This window comes from Mchenga conophoros, linkage group LG22, assembly GCF_057382185.1.
Source record: "Mchenga conophoros isolate Kocher_MC1m ecotype Shallow Benthic linkage group LG22, M_conophoros_male_GT1.1, whole genome shotgun sequence".
NCBI classification, from domain to species: Eukaryota; Metazoa; Chordata; class Actinopteri; order Cichliformes; family Cichlidae; genus Mchenga; species Mchenga conophoros.
In genome coordinates this window covers 16,939,788-16,959,098 of record NC_140546.1, presented here as the reverse complement: position 1 = coordinate 16,959,098, position 19,311 = coordinate 16,939,788, and the positions used below count along the sequence as shown (strand labels likewise).

General features: G+C 41.8%; 1 protein-coding gene across 3 annotated transcripts in view; it reads right to left on the bottom strand.

Moving 5' to 3' along the window:
* Positions 1-824: 824 nt before the first annotated feature.
* trps1 (trichorhinophalangeal syndrome I) overlaps positions 825-19,311 on the bottom strand; it is a 116,138-nt gene continuing 97,651 nt past the window's right edge. For all 3 annotated transcript variants that reach the window (XM_085261787.1, XM_085261786.1, XM_085261788.1), the window contains exons 10-11: positions 6,997-7,119; positions 825-2,875 (exon numbers count right to left, since the gene is read on the bottom strand). In XM_085261787.1, the coding sequence (XP_085117913.1) occupies positions 1,262-2,875; positions 6,997-7,119 (1,737 nt within the window). In that variant the 3' untranslated portion in view covers positions 825-1,261. The remainder of the gene's footprint in view (positions 2,876-6,996; positions 7,120-19,311) is intronic.

Below are 19,311 nucleotides of genomic sequence, written 5' to 3'. Positions count from 1 at the left end.
ACCCCTCCCCCTCCCTCCCTTGTTGTACCATTTCTACTAGGCGGCTGTTATAAATGTAACAAGTCTCATTAAGAAGCTCAAAAACAAGAGAAAAAAACTCACATAGGCTAATTTTTATAGTACCATTTCCTGCAAAAAGCATTTTCCTTTACAAAATACCATATTATATATGAAAGTGTAGCAAATTGCATTTTTTTTGTACGATAGCATCATCATCATCATTATTATTACCGTTATTATTATTATTATTAATATAAATGTTAAGCGGGTACTAGATGGTTGTTGGGCAGGCAGCCAGGCACATAGCTAGTATCATGGCACAGAGGAAGGTAGAAAATAATGTCACTTGGTTTAATCCAAACGGATAGAGAAAACACTTCGGCCCGGAGTTTAACCGGTTTTATCAAGTCAAACTGGCTCAGCAGTTCGAAAAAGTCCCAGCTGACTCAAAACCCGAGAACCAAGAACTTGATCAGTTTCAGAAAAAAACTGGCTAAGTGAAAGAAATCAACTGATCACTTTTTACCGAGGTAACACCAACTCAACTGCAGCCCAGCATAAACTGGTTTCAAACTAACCAGCTTTAATTAGTCAAAAAAAAAGAAAAGAATTTTGGTTTTAGATCTATTTGCACAGAGAAAAAAAACAGTCAAAAACATGCTCTGGGCAAGAACAAAGCAATCCTAACCAGATCACATCTGGCTGTACCAAAATAAAACCGTCTTAATGATACATTAGACTAGTTTGGACCAGCTTTTTTTTAGTATGGTGCATAAGTAATCAGCCCAGCTCAGTTCAGTTCAGGTTAATTATTTTGCTTCTAGTTTCTTTTTTTTTTTTTGCTCTCCTTTATGGTGGCCATGCAAGTGCTGAGCTCCCAAAAGTTATCCAAAATATAACCAGTTCAACTTTTAGCCCAGCTTCCAATGCCCTTATGTGGAAATCGCATGAAGTGGCTGCTTATTAAAGGTGATTTCAACTCCATGCCTGTTGTTGAATGCCTGCCACAGAGCTGTCAAGTGGCAGTCACTCAGCAGAGGATTCGGGCAATTTCTTCAACTGCCCCTGCTATAGTTCAGCTGGATCCTACAATGATATCTGACCATTTGACAGCCGGGTGCTTCCAGCATAAGGATGTGTTCCTTTTAGTGCCCAGGATAGGCCCATTTTGACATGAGCTAGCCTCCAGAAACATGAAGGCATACAGCTTATTCATCCAAGAACAACGCTCTTAAAGGTTTGCATGAGTCAAAGAGATTGATTAATTCCCATCTGTGTTCTCATCTAATATTTTAGAGCCAGCAACAGTTGTGACCTCTGAGCTTCTCGTGACGTCATCGCTGATGTGCGACACCTTTTTGCCTCCCAAGTCCTGGTTTGTCGCGGCATTGTCCTCTCCTTTTGCTTCTTTTTCAGTCTCCGTTTCATTGTCAGTGCCATCGCTGCCTGTGTGTTGTTTTGCTTGGTTGTCATGACACGATTCTACTACATCACCTTTGCCGGTGGTCTCATAATGACCGTCTTCATCGCGTTCCTCCTCTGTCGCATTTTGACACTCGTGCTCCGACATTCCCGCAGCGTTCTGAATGTTGCCGTCTTGCATTTGACATCTCTGTTGCGTCGTTTTGTCTGTGTACCTGTGTAAGCCTCTCTGTATGTGCGTGGTGAAATCGTATCGATCCGCGCACACGTGGAGGCAAAAACTGCACTGGTATGGTCCTTTGTCACCGTGGCAACTCATGTGCAGGGCATACATCACCTCATCTATGAAGTAGATCCCACAGTGGACACAGCGATTGGTCAGGTCATCCTGTGTGGCCACCTCCACCATTTTGCGATTAGACGGGACACTTGACTGACATGTTGACAAACATTCTTTTTCTTCCTTCCCTATCTCCTCACCTGGATTCCCTCCTTCGTCTGTCCTCTCCTCCTCCTCTTTCTCTCCTTTCCAGTTACCTCTTAGCCTGTCAGTTAGCGGCGACTCCTGCCTTCGCCTTTCGGCACCATTTGTGGACACGTGCGCGTTTACAGCACTTGTATCTCTTTGTCTTATTGCGAGATCCAAAGGAGCATCGTTTTCTAATGATGATGAAGTAGGGGTTTGGACGTGAAGAGGAGGAGGAGGATAGTGAGTAGGAGCTGGAGGTGGAGGAAGAGGAGAGTAGGGAGAGGCGCAGTAAGGCACCGTGTAGCTTTGCTGATGATGTTGTACTGGAGTCACCATCGCGCTAAGATAATGAGCGTTATTTCCAAGGCTCCCGGGGCTGCTTAGATTACTGATGCTACCAGGAACCCCAGAGGCGGCTGCCATCTTATACTTGGTCCAGAACCTGAGCCAATCTGACTCCGGGGTCAACTCAGGTGAAATGGTTAATGGAAGGGGTAAGGAGAAAAGAGGGTACTGATATTTTTCAATGGGTGAACCTGGAGGTGAATAACTAGACGGTTTGGACGGACGCATGTACTTTTCAATTGGACTGCCTCTTTCCGATCCCCCTCCTCCTTTACCCCCCTCTGCTTTCGATGTTATACCTCCCTCTGTGATACCGCCATTGCCCTCCGCTCCCACTGAGGGGGCATGTGAGGGGAGGAGAAGAGGAGGCATACGCCTGTGGATCTCCAATGTTTGATTGGCCAAGAAGGCTTGCGTGGACCGCGGTGAGCGTGAGCGAGGGGAAGGCTGCTGGTTTTTGACTGACGCACAGCTCCTGTCTGTTTCCTCCCCGTTCATGCGCTCTTCGCTGGTGATGCGTTGTTGCTTGGGGGCAGGGTTTTCAGACGAAAGCGAATCGGGGTTGAGGCGTTTTCGGGTTCGACGGCGGATGATTTGCTCACCGTTGTTCTGCTTGATGATGTTTAGAGGTCTGGGTGTCTGCAAGGCAAAGGAAACACAGAAGAATGAGCAAGAGGGAAGGGAGTTAGACAGTTTGCAATATATGAAGCGGTAATTCGACTTCATCATGCTGATAACTTTGCTGAACTAATTAATAAATGTCAAGCACACTTGACTATGATAAAATTCCTACTTAATGCATAGGTGGTCTCAGAGATTAAATAACCATTGAGTATGCCTTTGGTGCAATCGACTGTGGATAAAAAATAAAGCTCTCTCTACTTTGACTAATCAGCCGAGTATAACAATTATTTAATCATAAAGCTATCATAAGCATATTTGGTGAAACATAGAAAGCAATACGCACCACAGTCAAGATCTAAAACAGTAGCTACTGGTTTTAGGTTCCCCAAAGTTCCCTAAAAAGCCCTTTGTGGCAGATTACAGTCTGACAGTCTTTCTTCTTTAATATAGATTTGAAGTATAACTAAATGCATCGCGATGAAAGAAAGACTGATGAGGTAACATATCCTCCAGATGACTGTGGTTTTTGCCCTCGCCACAAGGGGGTGCGGGCGGACTTACATCTGTTGAAAGTGCAACCCTCTCGCACTTACAGTGCACTCATCTCTTTAATCGAGTCCTATAATATGCTTTGTTTCAGCGTGAAACACTTACTGAAATGTTTTTTTTAATAAAACAGGAAAGCTAGAAACACTACAACCGATTACTAAAGCAGGTTGTGATCTTCAAAGAAGGCTGTGTTCTGGTTACAAGTGTTTTGGTTAAAAAAAGGCAAAAGTCATGCATAATTCCAAAGAATAAAAACTGCTCATTTGCATCTAAAACACCAGATTTCTAAAACACCCCCCACTTATTTAATTCCCCACTGGGTTTAATAGTGTGAGTATAAAAAAAAATCTGAATGATGATGAAACTTTTTTTTTGATGGTGATGCTAAACACATGCCAAAAACACACACACGCACACAGCTTGTCTAATACATTTCCAAACAAATCACTGAAAGGCTGTCTTTGCTCCTAGTAAAATAAACCGTTCAATTTAAACTGTCTTATAAGGTGCCCAATCAAAATAAATGTGTCGCTAACCCGCCATTATTCAAGAAAGACATTCACATTATGAGCAGTGACCTCTGCACAGCAATGTCAAATTCAGTTAGCATACAGGACATGGCTTTTCAAAGCTTCAAAAACAGGTTTGCAGAAATTTGTCTTTGTACTGTGTAACTGTGTTCGTATCTCCAGGTATACTTTTACATATTTAGAAAGAAACTTGTGTGTATACCAATGATGTAGGACCTTGAAATACAAAGTGCATATTTGCGGATGCAAGCCATCCACAGAAGACCGAGCAAGATATTGAGATGGATAGACACTTGGGTACAGGAAAAAAACTCCAATGCCTTCAAAATGTGTCCTGTGCCTATGCTGGGAAACTCTTGGGTGATTTCCAGTAGCCTTTTGTGTATGGAAATGTATTCTTATGTTCGTGTTGATAGCCTGTGACCGAATGTGTGTCTGTCAGAGTATGTGCATTAAGTATGCTTGTGTGGGTGTGCATGTGTGCACGCCAGTGTGTGGGTGAAAAGGGCAAAGACAATGTAATTTTCAGCGTGGAGTTTATCAGTCACTGTAGAGCAGCTACCGAAAATATTTAAGAGCAGAACAGTCACTTCTATTGCAATTTTAATATTATTATAATGATTCGGGGATACTGTGCTGTGCTTATGTAAACATATAATTAGCGCATTAATGTTAACAAGCAAAAACAATCAAATACGCTTATATAAGCAAACTCAGAAGGGCAAAACTCAGATTCAGGGACCTATTAATGCACATGCATTTCAGCGAAGTGTTTTCAGTCCTTCGTTTGGCAAGCTGGTAAAAGTTAATGAGAGAGTTGTCTCGCTGAAACTTCTTGACATATGGATCAATATCAAAAACAAGATTCCATCATTTGGCAGAGTGGCACTCGCAAAATATAGCAGCGAAATCCACAAACATTTCTCTTTTTCTGGCTTTAGAATTTGTGTTTCTAAAGACCGACTGGTGCACAGAAGGACGGATAAAGGGAAGGGGGTGTGAAATAAAGAGGGAATGGAAGACGGAAGCACGAGACACAGTGATTCAGAGCATGATTTAAATCCATTCACACTGAGAGAACCACTGAATAAACTATAAAGATGAGGAAAAGCCTTAATTTCGGAGTGGGATACTCATAATCACATTTATCTCACAATGCAAGACAAAGCAAAAAAAAACAACAACAACTGCATGGAGGTGAGACACCTAGGAAAACATAAATTAGTTTCTTGATTAAAGTTGCAGTTTGACTGACATCCAGCGGCATCCAGTAGCGCATATTCTATGAAGCTCATATGTGGTATGGAATAGGGAAGCAGCACAAGTTTTTGCTACTTCTTCTCACTCAGTCACTCACTGTTTTGTTTTTTTTGCTTCTGTTTTAGCAAGAATTTGACTCGATCTTCCTCCCTGTCCATTCCCTAATTATCCTTTCCTCCTCTTTACTTTGTATTGCCAGTGTCTTCTCACAGCAGGTGTGACCACATGGTGTTTTGCCTGTTTTAGATTGGAAAATGAAATCATATGCTTTCCTTTTAAAACTTCCTAGAAAAGCTTTTTATATATCTGTGTTGTATCTTTTCAATTACATGAGCTGTCACCTAAGTAACTGCAGAAAGTGATGCTTATTTATAGGGTTTTAATGTGTCTACAATCCTGTGGGTGCAAGTAACTCAAACAAACAGTGAGACACACACATGGCTGCTGTAATTTTGTGCACTTTTATGGTTGTAGGGGTGGCTTGGTAGAATACCTGGGCTGTGGTTGCTGCTAGCACACATCACATAAATCTGCCTTTCTGTCTGTTCCCTCCTTCTTCCTAAATGTTGCTTCTGCATTCTCTTCTAATCTCTCCCATCTTCCTCCATCTCTCACTCTTCATTCACACCCTGACCCTTCATTATCCCCGTCCTCCTTCTTACCTTAATCTTTTTCCCTTTCTTTGTCTTCCCCCCTTCCTTTTTTTCCCTCCACTTTTTTTCCTGCCCCTTTATTCATAACTCTCCCTTCCCCTCTCTCACTCTCAAGTGTTTTACTAGCTGCTATCCTCTCTAATAATGTGTGTAGAGCATATAAAACTTTTATTATGGGATATAAAATATGGCCGTCGTGAAGATTGCCAAGAGTAGAGGGAGCCGGGACGTAATTGGAGCAGCAGATGAGATGAACGGGTTGAACCAAGGACATCTGCAGGGGCAGGAAGCAGTAAACTTCAATAGCTTGTCATCCTCCGAAAGGTCTTTAAAGCGCCATTGGATAATGGCAGCATATAGCTCAGGGTTGCAACACGGTCAGTCCACTAATGCATTTATTATCACTGTGATCGATCACACAGAAACGTCCGCACTGAACTTTCGCACACTGGAAGCAGGGTTCGGCATATACAGCGACGCTCTGAAGTTGCTTTATGTTGTTAGTATTAGCAAACCGCTGCGATTAATGAGTATGCTGAAGTGTGTAATTGGCTTAAACACCTTAAGAACATATCTGAGGTGAATAATCTTGATATTCTGAAGTCAACTAAATTCCAGGCAAGTTTTTATCTCATCTGTAATTCATGCAGTCTAATTAAATTTGGGATTTCCATAGACTTTCCCTAGGCTTAGATGGTAAAGTTGATTCATTCCATCATATTTCTCACTCCATGGATCTGGCTCCCTGTGACTGCTGAAACGGTCTGTAACTCCCACCAAATCAAATATGCTTTCTCCAAAATATTACACTTTCACAGCAGGACCCACAGAATATATACAAGAATCTACCCGCGGTGTGCAGCATTTTATTTGCTCCGTATGCTAATTGGCCAGACAGGAGGAATGATAATTAGTGGTCAGAACCACCCCCGTGGATGTAGTATAAAAAGACACCAGCAGGACCTTTATGAGGAAACGTGTATATATAGGAAGTGGATATAAGTTTGGCCATTAAGAGCATATTAACTTCTGTATAACAGGACACTTGTAGGCATTTGCCTACATTTTATTTCCTCTGCTTGCATTGTTTTTTAAAATGTAAGAGTGCAGCTGGTGAAGACAGAAACACCTGTGTGCGACTTACTGAATGTAGTTTTTGGTATAAACCACATGCGTTGCAGACGTAGCCTCCATTGGCATTTTTCCTCCACAGCGATGTCTTGGTGGTCAGACAGTTAGCGCAGAAAACTCCACTACCTCTGCGCCGCTATAGAGGAAGAAGGAGAGAGACATGTTAGAGAGTGAAAATAAAAACATGGTGTAATGAAGAAATTTGGTGAGGATAAGAAAGATGGCAAATCGCTGGAGGGAAAAAAAAGTGGGTGGGGGGGGGGACAAAAATGAACTTTTTGATTCCTTTGTAATTTTCATGCCACTCAAGTGCAATAGGCTGGTAGTTAGGGTGGGAGACAGAGGGAGAGAACAGATTGGCTTGGTGGCAGAGAGATGATGGACTCTCATTTATCACACCTAATGGGAAATCCTATTGAGAACATTATTCTTCTCTACAGTGTTTTCCCTGCATAGAACAAGGTTAATAAAAAAAAAAAAAAACTACCTCAGTGAAAAGAAAATGATGTAGTCGAGATGACTAAGTTGTTTTCGAATATTCGATAAGATCGAACATGGACTTATCTAAGAAAGACATGAGGCACTGCGGTAATTTTGTCACTTGAAAGACGTGGGAAGAGATGAGTTATGCTTTCACCTTGTAGCATAAAGCGTTTTAGTGTTTATCTGAACTGCAGCAGGTACTTTACAGGCAGGCGTTTGACTTTTACTGTATTAGTGTGCAAGTTCTCATATACACACCTCTGCAGTTCACAGCGCAGTGGTGCATAGAAAAGTAGTGTGTGCAAGGAGGGGTGGGGGGGTGAAAAGGCCAATTGTCGTGGCAACGTGCTCCATCACAGTAATGAGCCAATCACAACGTTTCTCCATCCCATTAAGCCTCTGGCCCCATTCACCACCTTTATGACCCTGAGAGGACAGCATACCTCATCTTTCTCCAGCGGAACTCCTCTGTCAGTTTCTCCCTCTGTCTGCCTATCTATCCTTTCCTGAAACATCCCATAATTATTCCGCTGCGATCTCCGCTCTGATCTCTTTAGCCTTTAAAGTGCTCACTATTCCAGGGTTCTCCTTTTCAGCTTCTTTTTAACTGATAATTTTTAGTTATAAAATTCTTAACTACTTGGAGTTTTCATCGCCTGCAGTACCATATCAAAAAATAATCAAATTATCCTAAAACTGGATATGATTCTGTAGAAGAAATCACAACAGGGCCTCAGGAACACTTCTGAAAACACATGGAGCATGCTGCCATCCGGACGACAACACCAAACAACACTGTGTTCTAAATGAATGTCTCTGTGGTAAAAGAGTCCTTATACTGAATGGGCCCGCCTCATGTCCAGACATGTCACCTGTGAAAAATGTCAGAGGCTTGACGATGCAACAAAGGATGTCCCACAATGCCACCAAGAAAGATGAAGAAATAATTTGGCTTTCAAAACTAGAGCAGCTGCTCTCCTCTGTTTTAAAATGTTTGCAAAGTGTTGTTATATGGAAAGGTGATGTAACACATTGGTAAGCATGGCCCGCTTACAACTTTGTTTGAAATGTGTTTCTGGCATCAAATTCAAAAGTAGCATTTAGCACAATAACATTTCACAGTTTCACAGTCTGACATGTTCACTCTGTGAAATTAAATGTAGGCTTTTAAGGATTTACAAGTCATACAAGCGTGCGGTATGAATGTTGGTAAAATCTGTATATGCAGTTTGTGTATCTGGTCTGCCATCTTCCTCTTGCTGTTGTGTTACTCCGTGTTCCCTCCAACATCATGGGGCTATGGTCCACTGGGACCTTCTCTCTGCTGTTTTGTTTTATGTTTATGACAGTGCTGAGAGCTTAGCATTTTTTTTTTTAGTTTTTGGGCTCAGAGCATCCACTGTTCGAAGTTAAAGACATTTCAAGTTCTCACAAAAGAGTGCCACACTTCAATCAGGCTTTCTGTAGTCTCAGAGCTGCAGATGGAGGCACTACCGGCACTTCCACCGAGCATCTGTTTTTGAGCTACGAGCTAAAAGCAGAAGAGCCCAGTGGGCACAGCACTGTTCAGTTTATTTTGCAATCTAATGCACCGGAAAGATCACAGCACAATTAACCACTTAACATAACTTTGGGAACAGACGTTACACACTGAATGTGCATGGAGCATTCAGCCTGAGCAATCCAGTGCAAATACTGCACATTTGAATAGAATCATTTGACATGTTAGTGTAGGTGTGTTAAGAGCTATTGTCATAAGGAATATTCCCATTGTTATCCCCAGCAAGAACATGAGATATTCTTTGAAATCCAAGGAAAATATTTAAATCTATTTGCTTTGCTGCAAATTTAAATGCAAAAAGGTCGGATTTTTGCCAATTTGTTTTAGAAGTTTGCAGTTTTAGCTGATAAACACTAATTTATGATGATGTTCTTCATAGTATCTGGATCACACTGGAGAAACATTGTCTCTCAGTTTCAATATGTGTACAAGAATCTTGCTTCCAATGTTTCTGCATGTATTAAACACCTGAGCTAAAACTACCAGTCTTTAGGGTACACGTGTTTTCATCCATCTGACATTAGACAGCACAACACTTACATTAGCAAATCCTCTCAGCGGCACACTGAGCTTGAGTGTGTATGCCTATTCGAGTGTGGTGCACACACCATACGGTCACCACATGTACAGAGACGGAGCCAGGTGATTGATTGATGTATGCTTCCTCTGTGGATGTGTGTGTGTGTGCGTACGCGTGTGTGTATGTGTGTATAGTGTTGCAAGCCAAACAGTGCGTCTGTCATCAGAATTCAGTTTCCCTCTGAGCGCTCAAATCACTCACATATGGCCCCACAGCTGCCCCTGAGAGCAGCACACACACCTGAAAATATTGGCTTCCATTGACTAATGAAGCTAGATTTGGATGAGAAGCGGCAAGAAGTGTATGTGTGTGTGTTGGGGATATTTTGGCTACACCAATAGTAGACTACAATAATACTGCATGGTGTGTGTCTGTGTGTTTGTGTGTGTGTGTGTGAATGAGAGGTTCAAGTGTCAATTACACAGGAAACTACAGAAATAGCCCGCACCACCGTCCAAAATGTGCACGTGCATGCACGAATGCTCTCTCAAAATGTGGCTCCTGATATCCAACTTCCTTTTCAATCATCAGCTAGTTGGCTTGACATTTGTGGAAATGTGCAAGCTCACATGCATCATCAACACATCAAACGTACATACACACATTTCTATAAACATACTGTACTGTATATATATATCACATACTGTGAATACTTTGTCTGAATTTGTCTTGTTTTTCTCGGACAACTAGTTTTGTGAGCAGGGTAAATTAGTGTGTACCTACAGTGTGGGTGTGCACTTTTTCTGATTCATTACAGATACCTGGCCTCTTCCGCTCACCTCACCCTGCAGAGAAGGGCCGGCTGTAATTAGGGATCGGGGTCTTAATGACATCTATTTATCTGCGGCCTATAACAGCGTTCAATCAGCACCGCAAACAACGCCCTCTGACGCGCACACAGGCAGACAGTGCTCGTCAGAGGATCAGCGGGCCAGGAAATTAAACTCTTTATCGAGTTCTTCCTAATCAAGCCAAATTCAAACCAACAAATGCATTTCAAATTTATTTATTAACCTTTAAGGATATGTTATGGGAGAGTGCCCCGGGCCCAGATAGGATATGAAATGTTGCTATTCTTATGAACCTATAAAGACAGTTGGGACAAATACCTCTCATTAATTAATCGCCCGAGGATAAGGTCACTATAAACAGCGAGTATACATTATAATCTAGCAATGAGAAGTTGACAATATGTTCAGATTTTATCAGTCTCCTGATGCTTGTAAAAAGAAAAAAACTGAAGAAATTAAGAGTACAATCTACTCAGGGAAGGCTGCATATAAAACAACATTTATTGGTTTAATAACTTCCACAATGAGTTCGGTCAGTCAGCGCTCGAATGCACAAGCAGCTCTAGCGGAAAGCTTTTGTCTGGCATTAGAATTAATGCAAGAATGCATAAACGAGGGTACGCGATCCGGCTGCTGTTTGTTTGGGGAAACATGCAACATCTCACCGTAACATGTATATCATGACTTTAATATGTTTGCGATGCCACACCAGCTTCTCATTCAAGAGTTCGAAGTGGCTGCTTTTAAACTCAAATAGAAGTTGGCCGTTTTCATTGCCTTTTTTGGTGACTTTACTCATAAAACGGCCTAGTGAATTATAACTTAATTTTCGAGAATCTGATGTTGTACTCAACATCAAACATATGGTGTAACCACGCTGTGGCTGAGTGCTTCAGCTTTGGCTTCGAGTCCACTCTGATTTTCTCCTGAAGCCATAAATTTACAGATGTTATACCAACTGTTTACATTGCACAGTCTTTTAAATCTTTATGGAAGAAGTAGCCTGAATAGATAAGCATCCAAAGGTTTGGGTCTCATCGCAATACTGAGGCCCTCAGATTTAGTTTAGCATCTGCAACCAATGTGCACCAGCATTTTAAAACTCTGGTGGTGTAGCTTCAGTTGAAGGAATTTGGCGAGGCCAACTGGTGGCCTTCACATGGGCTGCTGTTTAAAAATTCAACGTTTGTCATCTCTCAGCATTTTTCTGTAATTTCTTCATTTTAAACATTGAGCACGGTGAAGTAAAGGTAAACACGCAAAACATTTTAAATGGTCCTTGATGAAATGTGGCGAAACAGAGAGCCACACAAGAGAGGAGACTGGGGAGAGAGAGAAGAAAGGCATCCATTTAGGCGCCCTGTGGTCTAAAATATATTTAAAAAGAGGGCTTTCCAAACAAAGTCTTTCAAAATGACATTACATTTAATTCACTTAAGTAGTAAGTCGGCCTTGCTTTTAACACACAGATGCACACACAAAAGGAGGCGCGTGCACGCACGCACACTTGCATTAAATCAGTGATTATTTAATCAAGCCAGAAGACCAGCTGGAGGAATTAACTAAATTCCATACTGCCAAGACCAATATCCTATACACTGAATCAGAGAGATACGCATGCACTCGAACACACACGCAAGTTCTTACATAAAAAGGGGAAGAAATAGTCCTTTGGATGAGGATACAACGATAGTCTCAGATAAAGATTAGCTAAAATTTATCCTCCAGTCACACACAAACTCACTGAAAAGCATCTGGGTCCAATCTAAGAGAACCCCGTGCAGGTTCTACCCACCATTATCTGTTTGTGTGTGCAGGTCTCAGTACGTCGTTTGCATATGGCTGCAAAAGTCCATCTGTGTGGTTTTGTCTGAAACTACTGTGCCGTAAATGGGTTCTTCTAATAGAATAACTGAATTTAAGTCAAATAAATTTAACTTGGATTTAATGACTTAAATTTTGTTAGTTTATTCTTACTGAACAACGAAAAACAATAAAATGAACAAAGCACATATTTGTGCACATGCACGCTTTCTTAAATATTTATTAAAATAATTCTTTTGCCCCTCAGCAAATATTTTATCAGTTAAGACAGATGAATAACTGAGCAATGTAATTAACTGCCTCTTCACTGAGTCTCATTCTTTGCACGGGTTCCAGTTACACAGTTTCAGACTGCCGCTTGCAATCGTAGCCCTTGTTCTGCTCCACAGCCTCTGTGATCTTGTTGTGGCAGCGCATGAAGCAGTTCTCCTCCAGCTGCAGGTTCAAGGCAGTGGAGTTGGAGTATGTTAAACCAGCAGCTGAGAATCTCTGAAGAAGCAGCTCAATGATATTGTAGATCGCCACAATAGCAATATACTGATATCTTTCATGTTTACTTCTTTTTCTTTCAGCTGCTCATCCTCCTCCATCTCAGCCTACCTCTAACATCCTGTTTTATCTCACAAACCCTCTACACGCTCTCCTTCAATACATCCTGAGGTTTTCCTCTTTTTCTCCTGCCTGGCAGCGTCATCTTCAACATCCTTTGTCCAGTATATCCAATCTGCACATGTGCCCTCTCAGCCTTGCCTCTCTAACTTGGTTTCCAAACTGATCAACATGAGCTGTCCCTCTGATGTACTAATTTCTAATCTTGTCCATTCTGCTCTCTCCCAATGAAAATCATCATCTTCATCTTCAACTCTGCCTCCAGCTCCACCTTCTGTCTTTTTGTCAGTGCCACCTTTTCCAAACCATACATCATAGCAGGTCTTACTACGATCTTGTAAACCTTCCTTTTCACTCTCGCTGCTTTCCTTCTGTCACAAAACACTCCTGACACTCATCACCACCCACTCCACTCTGCCTGCACTCCCTTCTTCACCTCTCTTGTGCCCTGTCCATTGCTTTGAATGGCTGAACCCAGGTATTTAAACTCATCTACCCTCAGTGCCTATCCTTCTTGCATGTTCACCTGTCCACCTGTCTCCCTCTCATTCACACATGTATTCTGACTTGCTATATCTTCAGTGTTTTACCAAGCTCTAACTATATTTTAAGGAAATCAACATGTCAACCTGTGGCCACCAAGAGACAGAAAAACAACTACATCAAAGGGAGTAAATTTACTAACCGAGTCAGACTCCAATGAGCAAAAGCACTTTTAAAAGGACAGCTGTCCAGTAGGAGTCTCAGAGGACAAGGAGTAGTGTCTAAGCCACTTCTGAGGTTAGGGGAAAAAGGTCAAAAAACTTGGGGTAGGATTTCAAAGAGGATGAAGTCCTATGATAGTGACAGTGCATCAAACCCCTAGTGAAATATGCTGGTGGGAAAATTCAAATCTGGTTGAACACACGTACAGACCTGACTTCTCTCTGACCAAAAAGAAGAAGCAGGTTCAAAGACAACCTCCACCCTCTGGTTTGCATCTATGTGGAGAAGGATTCGTTCAGCATGAGGATAATATCCCCAAACACACCTCAAAGTGATGCAAGAACTACTTTAAGATCAAAGAAGACCAAGGAGTGATGACTTTCATGGACTTGGGTCCACCTGACCTCAACCCCAACAAACACCTGCAGTGCCACTGAAAAAAGCCACAGATTCCTGACATCACAAGAAGCACTTTGGATCATTGTCAAATAATGTCAGGATAATGAGGGTTGTAAGTTTAAACAAAGTTGTGAGGCATTAAGGTAGAGGGAGATGCAAATAGGGACATTCAATATCTTACAAACACATTAGAATATGACTAACATTTTAAGCGTATGTGTTCATTCTTAAGTCTTTAGCACAAAGTCGATTAAACTGTTTAAAAATCAGTTAATCTTATTCAAGTCAGATGAAATGAGAGAGATTCACACTACCAGCAATCTTTGATTCATTGCTTAAACAAACTAATTACAAGCCAAAGCCTGAGAATGTATTTTTAAGCAGGGAACAAGTTTTTTTCTTAACTTCTTAAGTGAAACCTCCTACATTTTCTGCTGATTATCTGCTCACATGATATTAGCGAGGAAGAAGAAATAGTACAGCATTAAACTTCCAAAAATGCCCTACCCCAGTAGCTCTGTGAAAGGGTACAACCGAAGGACTAATTACCCCTTGAGGAATCAAGAGACCTTTTTAAAAAAAGGATAATGATGACACACTGTAGAAAAACATTATAGTCTGTGGAGTACTTTGCCTTGACTCAGTACCTATAAGCCTGAGAGCCTGAAAGCAACAGGTTTTGCAAGTACACAGTTATGGAGCATTTGAGCAGTTTGCAATTCTAAAAGTACTTATTAAATGAGTTGTACGTGTCACTAAAGCAGCGCGAACTAACGAGGAAAGTTGAGAGGAGAAAGGAATTTGAAAGAAACTGTTGCTAGAATCAAAATTGTCTGTTTCTTATCACAATACCCACTGTTCTGTCACAGTGAGTGTGACCTTGAGCTTCCAAGCACAGCCTGTACCAATAATACGATCATCTGCTTCAGCAGCCCTCAGACACCCACCCCATTCTCCATTATCTCCCCTCTTTAAAAGCAGCACCAACAGAACTTAAAGAAAATCAAATTTCAGAGCAAAAGCGCTCAGCAGTGAGCCTACTGTGGCACTGTTTATGAGCAGAGGTTGGCAGTTAGGATGACTCGCAAGTGAAATTTCCAAATAAAACACATCCTCAGACATTAGCTATGTAGGGAGAGTGGGACCAGAATATTAACATCCTGTTTTTGTAAATATCTAGCGAGATAATGCCAGAGAGGGCACCCCTTGCTGTGAATAAATACATACGGCATGATGACAGCGTTTGAGGCAAAGCCCAGAACTGGCTGACACTAAAGCATTTTCTTTAAAAGGAATGCAAGTGACTGCTTACAATATAGCTATGTGTGGAGATCAAAATCTAAACAGCTGTCATATATCAGACCACACAAGTCACATTCTCACTCCTGCCAAGAAGATTAGGCATAACAAGCCCTTTATCCCCACTGCCTTAGGCCTCTACGTGACGGTATAAACAGAAGGAAGGCGATGATTGCTTGTCATTGATTGGTATTTATGGCTTTGCAAATTGTGATAATGATGACAATGGTGATTCGTCTCATGGTTGTCGCCTGAAAGTCTGTATCAGCACCTTATACTGGTGACTTTCAGTTTCATGCAAGAAACTATCAATACCCGCCAAAGTGGCAGTGGCCCACCAGCACAAAAATAAGCTTGAAACATATTCTTAGTAACTTTGTTACATGACAGGTTGCGATAGTGGTGAAACTGCAAATACGCATGCGGATGCAACCGCAGAATAAATATTTTAAAAACAGTCTGGACAGCTGAGGTGCTGAATAAGAGTGAAGAAATGACAACCAAGATCCTTTGTTAGTAAGAAATGTCAATACACATACAGTACACGTTCGACTTTGTGTGACAGTGAAATAAAAGGTGTCAGCTTACACAGCCAGTCTTTTATTCTAGGCCCGCATATCTCTCTGTGTGTGTGTGTGTGTGTGTGTGTGTGTGTGTGTGTTTATGTCTATGTGTTTGTGCTGAAGCCAGACGTAAGTGTCTAAAGCAAAAGCAGGGGAGAAGAAAACACCGGAACACGATGACATCACCATTACACGCACACCTACGCAAACACATCTCCAACCGTCAGACGAGAAGAGTGAGGTCAATGCATCTCTCTCTCTCTCACAGACACACACAAACACACACACGCCAGATATGGGTCACACACTGTGGCCCACTTCCCTCATTTCATTCATTCAGCCTTTGCGATCACTCCTTTCCGGATCCTTTTCTCCTTCCCGGCTCTGGTCTATTCATCCTCCCTCCTTTCAGTTAATACGGCACGTTGTTACCTTTGTTACGCTGCAGCGAGACTCTCGATTCCTGTGAAATGTGCAAAAACTGGCCTGTGCACAAACACAGGGCAGGCAACATTGATCTAATTTTGATAAACGATCTCAGTTGCACTGACTTCACAGTTATGTGTTTCGGGTAAAAGTGTGATAACCGGTGGAGTGTATGAGAGGGAGAGAGAGAAAGATAGAGCGCAAGAGATGCAAAGGGAAGAAAGGGAAATCATTCTGCGTTGATCTAATTTTGATAAACAGCCTGAATGTATGCAGACCTGGAGTCCGTAGACCCGGAGATCGGGGCTGTGTGTTTGTGTATCTGTATGAGGTGAGTTTCCATCTGGACTACTGATGAATATCAAGTTCTTTGTACTTCTGTTTATCAAGCAACTCGTTTTATGAAGCTAAAACTCACCGTTTTGATAAGATAGCGTGAGATAGACTGTGTGCATTTTCTTGTATTCCTGATTTAACCTTGGACTTTCTCTGTATGGTGATAGAGGAAGAAAAAAACAAAAAAACAAACAAAAAACAATTCTCTATGTTGTGCTTTTTATCTTGGGAAATACTTCACACTGCCACCTCCTTAAGCATTCCAATTTATTCATTTTAAACAATCTAAGAGTAGAAATAAACATTAAAAAAACTACATTTTGTTCAACTCAAATCAAACCAAGGGGTTTGCATTTTTTGCCATAATCGACCACTTGCATGTTTTTAATCTGGCAATGTGCAAGACGCTCTCGATTATAAAGCCACACGTGCATTTCCTTATCTAAAATTACATTTTAATTTCCTCCTTTTAAAGCAGAGCACTTCATGACCCACTTCACACTGACCGGTTTTCGACGTGTGTGTGAGCAGGATGTATACAAATGAAAGTCGGTGTCTGTGTGTGAATGACTGGGGAGCAAAAGAAAGAGAAAGAGAAAGAAGTGCGTGTGCGTGTGTGCGTGTGTGTGTGTGCGTGTGTGTGTGCGTGTGTGTGGCGTCATGGGAAGGCCCTGTAGGTTGACATAAATACACATGCACGTGTACACGCACACAACACACACACACACACGGGCAATGTGCACATAATCTGGTGTGGAAACCAGGGCACTGAAACCTTAACTCACCCCAAAACGGAAAGAGAGAGGCCTAGAGAGAAAGAGAGAGCGAGAGAGAGATGGAAATATACAAAAGAGCCTCATTATAATGGTCATCCATAATACTTGTTTTTTATCCACTGGTATTAAGTGTCTTATTAACTGTCTTTAGACTGTTTTTACTGTTTACCTGAGAATAGTTCAGGGGGCTGATTCCCACACAACAAAAAGACCCACCTGATCCACTCAGGTGGTGGACTTTTGCTTTGTAAATTAAGTGAAAGTGTCTGTTTGAGGTGCTGAAAAGCTACACAGCCGGAGTAGTGCCAGCAGCTGATCAGTGCTGTATGTTCGGCTGATCTGCTAGCTTCAGTTTTGTCCGCAATGGACGATGTCCTGTTATCCAGTAGTCATGCAATTGTATAGATATGAATGAGGAGCAAAAAACAACGTAATTTATGTGTGAATAGGTTCAACTCCCATGCACATATAAAGCAATTTACTTGTCATGCATCACTTAGCTGGTTGTTGTAATGGCTATTCTATGCTCCGGGCAGTCAACTGTAAGCTGCGGTTGGTTGCCGCTTCAACCGGTTGCCTCAAATGAGTTTAACTCAGTAATTGCACACAGTGACTCTTCCTGTCATTGCTACAAGACCCTGAATATCACTGGCAATTCAACATAGGTCCTAGTCTTCCTATGAGTACGGCCATGGCTACTCTCAGTAGTTGTTCTTTCAAACTTGTAACCAAAGGCTTCAATCTTTAAGCACATGCATATTGTAACCAGATTTGGACACCCAAAGCTCTGATGTTGTATAGCCGGAAAACTGAGTACATATTCCCATCAGTCACAACATTAAAAGCACCTGCCTAATACTGTCACTAAAAACAGCTCTGACTCCAGTGGGAATGGACACGTGACCTCAGAGATCAGGTAAATCTCAGCACTCGGGTTGTAAAACCACAGTGCCTTGTGGGAAGTCATGCATGGATTAAACTTCTCAGGAAAGCACATTTCTCTCTATTAACAGAGACAGGAAAAGTTTTCTCAGTCCCTAAATGTTCATTTTGAACTGATGAGAATAGCTGTGATGCTAATTGTTTAATACTGTTTTAATTTAAACAAGTTAAGGATGGGCACGAGTGTAAACTTGCACACAGACACACACACAGGCGCTACACATTACAACTTAATTGCTAAACAACCCTGGACAGGCAAGATTTCCCTAAATGACAAGAGCAGAAAGATTAAAAAAAAAAAAAAAAAAAGACTGAAGAACAAAATACGACTGAGAAGAAAAGGAAAAAGAAGCGAGAGAAGACTCAACCATGCTGCACAGAGCAGCGTATTACACCTCTAAACGACCTCACACAATGCCCTGCACACACACATATTCTTGGCAGAATGACTATCTTCCCAATTAGCTGTAGAGGGGAAGTGTAAAAAAGGGGAGAAGAAGAGGAGGAGGAGGAGGAGGAGGCCGGGCTTGAAAAGAGAGAATAGTGAATTGACTAGAAAAGAGGGAAATTTTCACATCATTGTCATTTCTAGTATTGTTAACTCCACAGCGCTAAGTTCTCTTCTTGACAGGTTTTAATTTATGTTCTAACACGGATAAATGAACTATTGTGGTGCACCGCTACATTTACCAATCACTTTCTCTACCAGTCATCCAGTTTAGCCATATGTGTCAACTCCTCACCCACCTGGCCACACGCCTGTCTCTTTCTCTACGCCCTGTCAATCTACTAAGCAAATGCTGCAATTATGAGCACAGAAAAAGAGCAGACGGGAGGAAAAGATAGAGGTTGAGCAAGGTTCAAGACTTTGCTGAAGCTGAAGATTTTCAGATTCTCCTCAAGCTTCAACCTGATTGTAAATAGTGTGTTTTTTTCTGCTGTGTGTGAGCATCTGCACATGTATTTTAGTGGCAGAGGCCACGGCAGTGGGAAATGAGCAACACAGAGTGGGCACAGAGGTCAAGGTGATGCCT